Source organism: Rhinatrema bivittatum, chromosome 8, assembly GCF_901001135.1.
Source record: "Rhinatrema bivittatum chromosome 8, aRhiBiv1.1, whole genome shotgun sequence".
Classification (NCBI taxonomy): domain Eukaryota; kingdom Metazoa; phylum Chordata; class Amphibia; order Gymnophiona; family Rhinatrematidae; genus Rhinatrema; species Rhinatrema bivittatum.
In genome coordinates, this window is record NC_042622.1 from 264,456,284 (window position 1) to 264,462,540 (window position 6,257).

The 6,257-nt window shown below is 51.4% G+C and overlaps 1 protein-coding gene across 2 annotated transcripts in view; it reads left to right on the top strand.

The window, feature by feature from the left end:
* Positions 1 to 5,436, top strand: part of TAF6L (TATA-box binding protein associated factor 6 like) — a 42,098-nt gene extending 36,662 nt beyond the window's left edge. For both annotated transcript variants that reach the window (XM_029614879.1, XM_029614880.1), the window contains exons 9-10: positions 3,832 to 3,960; positions 4,337 to 5,436. In XM_029614879.1, coding sequence (XP_029470739.1) covers positions 3,832 to 3,960; positions 4,337 to 5,080 — 873 coding nt within the window. In that variant the 3' untranslated portion in view covers positions 5,081 to 5,436. The remainder of the gene's footprint in view (positions 1 to 3,831; positions 3,961 to 4,336) is intronic.
* Positions 5,437 to 6,257: the final 821 nt, after the last annotated feature.

Sequence of the window (6,257 nt, forward strand, 5' to 3'; positions counted from 1 at the left end):
GTGGAAGCCGGGCGTCCAGGGGGTTAGTTTGGTGAGTGAAGGCCAGGGGTTCCTGGTTACTCCCCACCGCAACTGCTTCAGCTGCTCCCTCGACCCCTGCAGAAGGTTTCCAATTTAGGTTGGCTCCATAAAGTCTATTTAAAAAAAAAAAAAAAAGAAAGAGAAAAAAAATAGAAATAAAGAGAGTCTTAACTAACGACATCTTTCTCTGAGGTAAGGAGTCTGTGCAGGGGGGGCCGGTTTCTCAGCGGCCGTTCAGGGAGTTGTCTGTCAGCGTTTTCCCTCAGCCCCCGGGGTGCTTCAGGAGGGAAGGGGTGAGTTCCACGTTCAGGCCCTGTTTGCAGCATGTCACACCGCGGTCGCAGCACAGTAACTTCAGCCGGGGGCTGCCTGCTTGTGTTTTGTTTTCCCGCATCACGGCAGCATGCGGCTGTGACAGTCAGCCTTCTCTCCTGCCTGCCTTTATTTTGTTTCCCGCATCACGGCAGCGCGCGGCTGTTGCCGGAATCGGCCTGCTCTCCTCTCCCTCGGACCGCGTGGTGGCACGGCCTTGGTCTTAGACCCTAGCTGTTTATCGTAGGCCTGCCACGCGTGTGGTACACGTGGTCAGGTACTGGATCCAGTGTCCCTGTGCTCGATCTGCTCCCCAGGGATGGAGAGCTCGTTGGGATCTGGTTCTCACGGGGAGGGGGAGAGTTCCTCGTGCCCCGAAGCACGGGAGGAAGATTTCCCCTCCCGTGTTAGCGCCAGTGGGGGTGGATGTCACGGTGGGAGCTGGTGAGGCGGCGCCACATGATCCCCCAGAGGGGGATGGGGACCCGGAGGGGTTTTCCCCTGAATTTGTTCTCCTGCTGCACCAGGCCTTCATAGCTCGGAAGCGCTCAGCGTTTAAACAGTCCAGATACCCTGGGGACTGTCGGATCCACCTGGGAAGAGGGGTCGGGACCCAGAGCCTCGGCAGCGCCCGGTGGAGCAGCCTCGCCCGCGGGGAGACGACCCCCAGGAGCCACAGGATCCACTTTTGGGGTCAGGGGCTGCACCAGCTCTGGGGGCGGACTCGGGTGCAGACCCGGATCCGATACCTGATCCGAGAGATGTTGATTCGGACGACCCGGATGATGCTGATATCCCGCTGGCTGAGGGGGATGATCCCAGCATGGTCCATCTTTTCAAGCGGGACGAGCTGCGGCCCCTCATTCCCCAGATCTTGGAGGTACTGGGACTTAAGGTTTCTCAAGACGAGTCCGACAATGAGGGAGTTAATCCAGTCCTCGATGGGATAAGAGGTCCCACAACTTCTTTCCCACTGCCTAAGAAAGTCCACAAGCTGGTGACCCGAGAGTGGGAGGCTCCGGGTACAGGGCTGAAGGTGGGCAGGGCTATGGCAAAGCTAGGCCCTCTCCCGACTGATGTTTTAGAACTTCTGAAGATTCCGAAGGTGGACGCTGCAGTCACGAAGAAGACCACTATCCCCGTGGCTAGGGCGGCCGCTTTGAAGGACATGCAGGATCGCAAACTGGAGATGCATTTGAAGTGGCCGCTTTGAGCCTTCGGACAGCGTTTTGCGCTAGCCTCATGCAGAGAGCGTGCTTATGCTGGGTTCAGGAGTCTGCTTCCAGTTCTGGGGCCGGCGGCAGCGGGGCGCTGCAGTCTGCCCGGTTGGAGGTGGGCGTCGCATATGTATCGGATGCACTATATGATCTGGTGCGGACCTCGGCAAGAAGTATGGTGTCTATGGTATTGGCGCGTCAACTCCTCTGGTTGAGGAATTGGGCAGCGGATTTGTCCTCAAAATCCCAGCTTTGCAATCTACCCTTTAAGTGCAAATTCTTGTTCGGGGAAGACCTTGATCAGCTGGTTAAGCTACTCGGGGAGTCCAAGGGCAACAAGCTGCCAGAAGATAGGAGATCCTCTAAGAAGGTTTTTCCTCCCCGGCCTCATTTTTGGGATTCTTGCCGTTATCGAGCCGGAAGATATGCCGCGCCGTCTGGTTCTAAGCAAACTCCAGGACGCCAGTAGTCCTTTCACGGGGGCCGCCCCTTCGATAGAGGCTCGGAATCCTCTGTGCAGGAAACAGTAAACCCTCCCAATGAAGCCACGAGCACCCATTCCGTCGTCAAAGCTGTTGGAGTCAGATTATCCAACTTTTACACGGAATGGGCAAGGTAACTTCAGACCGCTGGGTTCTGGAGGTGATCAGAGACGGCTACACTCTGGAGTTCTCATGTCCGGTTCGGGAGGTTTTTGTGGAGTCCTGCGTGACCTCACACAACAAGCGCGGTAAGGGAAACCCTACAACAGCTTCTCGAGCTATTGTCCCAGTTCTGGATGCACAACAGGGACTGGGACGGTACTCTGTTTCCTTTGTGGTCCCCAAAAAGGAGGGTATGTTTCATCCCATCCTCGATCTGCAGAAGGTGAACTGTTGTCTTTGGATCCCTCGTTATCGAATGGAGACCCTGCGGACGGTAATAGCTGCAGTACAAACAGGGGAGTTTCTAGCATCCCTGGACCTCATGGAGGCATATCTAAATATACCAATTCGGCTAAGCCACCAGAGATTTCTGCACTTCAAGGTCTTGGGACAGCACTTCCAATTTCAAGCCCTACCGTTTGGTCTCGCGACAGCCCCTTGAATGTTCCTGGGCAGAGTGTCAATTACCGTCACCTCAGGAAATCTGTAGGGCGGCTGTATGGTCCTCTATTCACACTTTCACTAAGCATTATTGACTGGATGATAAGGCTACTGACTAATCGTCCTTCGGTGAGTGTTCACCGTGCGGGTCTTTCAGGTTCCCGCCCGGTATAGGGTGGCTTGGGTACATCCCACTGGTCTGTACTTATCTGGGAATGTTCAGGAAATGAAAACGGGATCTTACCTGCTAATTTTCGTTCCTGTAATACCACAGATCAGTCCAGAGGCCCGCCCCTTACTTCAGATACCGAAAGACTGTGTTGGTTAGACACTTGCTAGGTTTTTCATAAAGCTACTTTTTTTTGCAGAGCTGTTTGAGGGAGCAGTTATTACCAGTTGGTTCAGTTATGGGTTTTCTCGGGGAGAAGAGGTAGTCAGTTTTTAGTTGGTTGCTACCCTTCGTTCCTTAGTTCTGTTAGCATGGGCTTGGGTACAGGACAATACTGAGGGACTGCAGGTCTCACTCTTGTATATATGGCAGTGCCCAAGGCTTTGCTCTCTGACTCCACCTGCTGGTAGGGATACACAACCCACCTGTCTGGACTGATCTGTGGTATTACAGGAACGAAAATTAGCAGGTAAGAACCAATTTTCACATAGTCACTGAGTGGTTAATTGTTCTAGATATCTGATTATTGTAATCACAATAATTAATACAGTTATATGTGAAGCAAATCATACATTCCTTACAATGTTGATCAGGGCCCCAGGAATCGATTGGCTTTTTATATAATTCTGCATGAGATGCATCTCCCTCCCTCAACCTGAGCACAACTTTCAGGTTTCACAAGGTCAATGACCTTTTTATTATTTCTTTAAATATTGGCAAAGAAATCTATTATTTCTGCAAATATTAGCAAGTAGATTTTACAACTTGTGACTACATGGTTAGGCTCAGTGACTTATTTTTAGTGAGGACTGTTCTCAAGGACTGATCAGATTAAGTGACAGTTTTACTAGCCCTGCAAACAGTAATAAGGTCAGTGTTCAGTTCTGCTGAGGCCCACGGGATTCACTAACCCTATTTGATCTGAGTTGATCAGACTCGGATCAGTTCCGTGACACTAGTGTGTTTCCTGTCGCAGGCAAGATCAGTGATTACAGTTCCTAGTATCCGTGTCTCTCTTATTTCATAGGCTGTGGAGTATGTGCTGTACCCCCACCTCACCACATACTGGTCAAACCTGCAAGCTGTGCTGGATGATTACTCCGTGTCCAATGCCCAGGTGAAAGCAGATGGGCACAAAGTGTATGGAGCTATCCTGGTGAGTTTCTCTTACCTCTGTTTCCCCCCCGAAGTTGAGAACACTGGGATGGAGTAAGGGTGGAACAGGGTGTATGGGTATGACCATGGCAGCGGGATAGTTGTTGGACAAAATATTGCCCTGGGGCCAGGGTTGCTTTTGGCACCCCTTTCCTTTTTGGGCTTATGTTTTTTTGCAGACTCAGATTGACTCCAAACAGAAGCTTTCCCCCTCCTTGTGATGGCAGGATGTCGTAGTGATGAGTTTGTCGGTAATGAGCCAGAACCATGACACTGCCAATGGGACAACGTATGGCAGTTGCATGGTAGGGTGACTCTGTACTATGAGCAGTACTTTAAGTGAAATTCCTGTCCTCTCTCTTTCCTGGTTCTGGCAGGTGGCAGTGGAACGGCTGTTGAAGATGAGAGCTCAGTGCCCTGCTCTGGGAAGAGATGGACAGTGCCCAGATCAGGGCCTGCTCGGGCGTTCCCCCCGTCTCAGCCCCCTCCAGGACCCACAGACAGAATTTGGTTTTGGAATCAGTGGACACATGCAGGCAGCGGGCTCTGGCCTCCCCAGCGAGCCTCTACCTATCTCTCTGCCAGAGATGTATCGGCAGCTCTATGACTTCTTTGGAGACAGCCTGGCCGTGCGCTTTGGCACGGGCTCTGGACCCTGGAGCGTAGAAAGAAGCGCCAGTATAGGCCCAGGAGCCCCAGATGTGAAGAAAGAGCCCTTTGCTGACACAGGCCGGAAAATGCCACAGCTGACAGCTCATGCCACCGTCAGCCCCCGGGAGGAGGAGAGCCCCAGGCTGGAGCAGAGGCCAGCGGTGCTGCAAGCTGCCAGCAGTGTGGCCCGCTCTCGCAGCACTTCTCGCCAGGGCCACCGGGCCCCCAGCATTAGGGATGTCTTCCAAAAGTCCCGTTTCTCAACTCGGCCACCCCAGTTTAGCTTTGTCATTGCAGGGCGGCAGATGGGGCGCCGCTGCCAGGGCCGGCTCTTCCAGACAGTTTTTCCACAGCACCACGGGCCTAGCCATGTCTCGCGCTATGCCCAGAAGCTGCCTGTCATTGGCAGAACCAACAAGCCTGTGAGGAAGTGGGTACATTCCGAGAACTCGTTGTACTTACCCCTGTAACTCCATGCTGGGTGCCATCTGAATGCCAGCCCTGGTTACCTCAGAGCTGGGAAACCATCTGATGCCTTTTGCTATTATTTCATCCAGCAAGATTCAGTCCTACAATTTGTGGTGGTACCAGGCTGCAGCCAGCTCTGTCTCCACTAATGTTTACTTAATAATATTAGTACAAGAGAAAGCAGAACTGCAGCTACACAAAGGTAATGTGATAGCGATATACAATAGTCTGACCAGGCATGTGCTGTTCTGCATCAGACACACACAGGACCTTTTCCCCTAGATTTAAGAAGTGTAGTGTTTTTGCTTCTGTTGTTTTTGTAATTTATTATTTTACGAGATAAAACTGTTTACATGTATTTGGCTGGTTGTTTCTTTGATTGATGTGGAACAGAAGGGGGTAAACTAGGACTGTGGGGAGGAGGTGTGAGCGAGAGAGCCTTATGGTGGAAAATGGTGTCAAGGGACAGGGAAGAGGGCAATATTATAAAACATCCCAAAAAAGAAAAAGATACCTACTTAAACACAGCCTTCACGAGAAACCTTCCAAGATTGGTATCGGTCACAGAAGTGCCTTAATTAGAATCTGCAGCCTTTTCCACAAAATGGGTTCTAAGTTGCATCATGAAAGGCACACTGCCTGTCATCTCAATCATCTTGTATTTTTCTTTAGTGAGAGAATCTCTTTTTCAATGAAAAATGTCTTTCCTCTGATTCAGGCAGGCCAATCCACACCAGTGGGTTATGCAATCCTGGAGATGGAGATAACTGACTCGTTGACATCACTGACATAGTCCTGTCCAGACATCAGCCTCTGTCTGCAGCAGATGGTGGACATACAATCCTTGTGAGGATTGCTTGTGTTTTAAAAAAAAAAAAAAGAGAGAGGAAGGAAGTGTTAGGCCTCCCTGTTTTTTCTTACCGGGTTGCGTCTCTCCCTCTGTGTTTACTACCCTTCCCCTTGCTCTCACCTCCAGGAGTTAATGGAGAGTGGAGGCAGCACAGGTTGGTGGGTAGAGCAACTTTTGCTAGGCCCCGCATCGCAGACTCCGTCAGTCCGGGTGTTTTTTCCCCATACTCTCAGGCACAGTACACTAGTGGTTTAATGTAGGCATGCATGTGCATGTATGCACACAAGCCCATGGCCTAGATTTAGGCATGTAATTGCTTGGGTTCACCT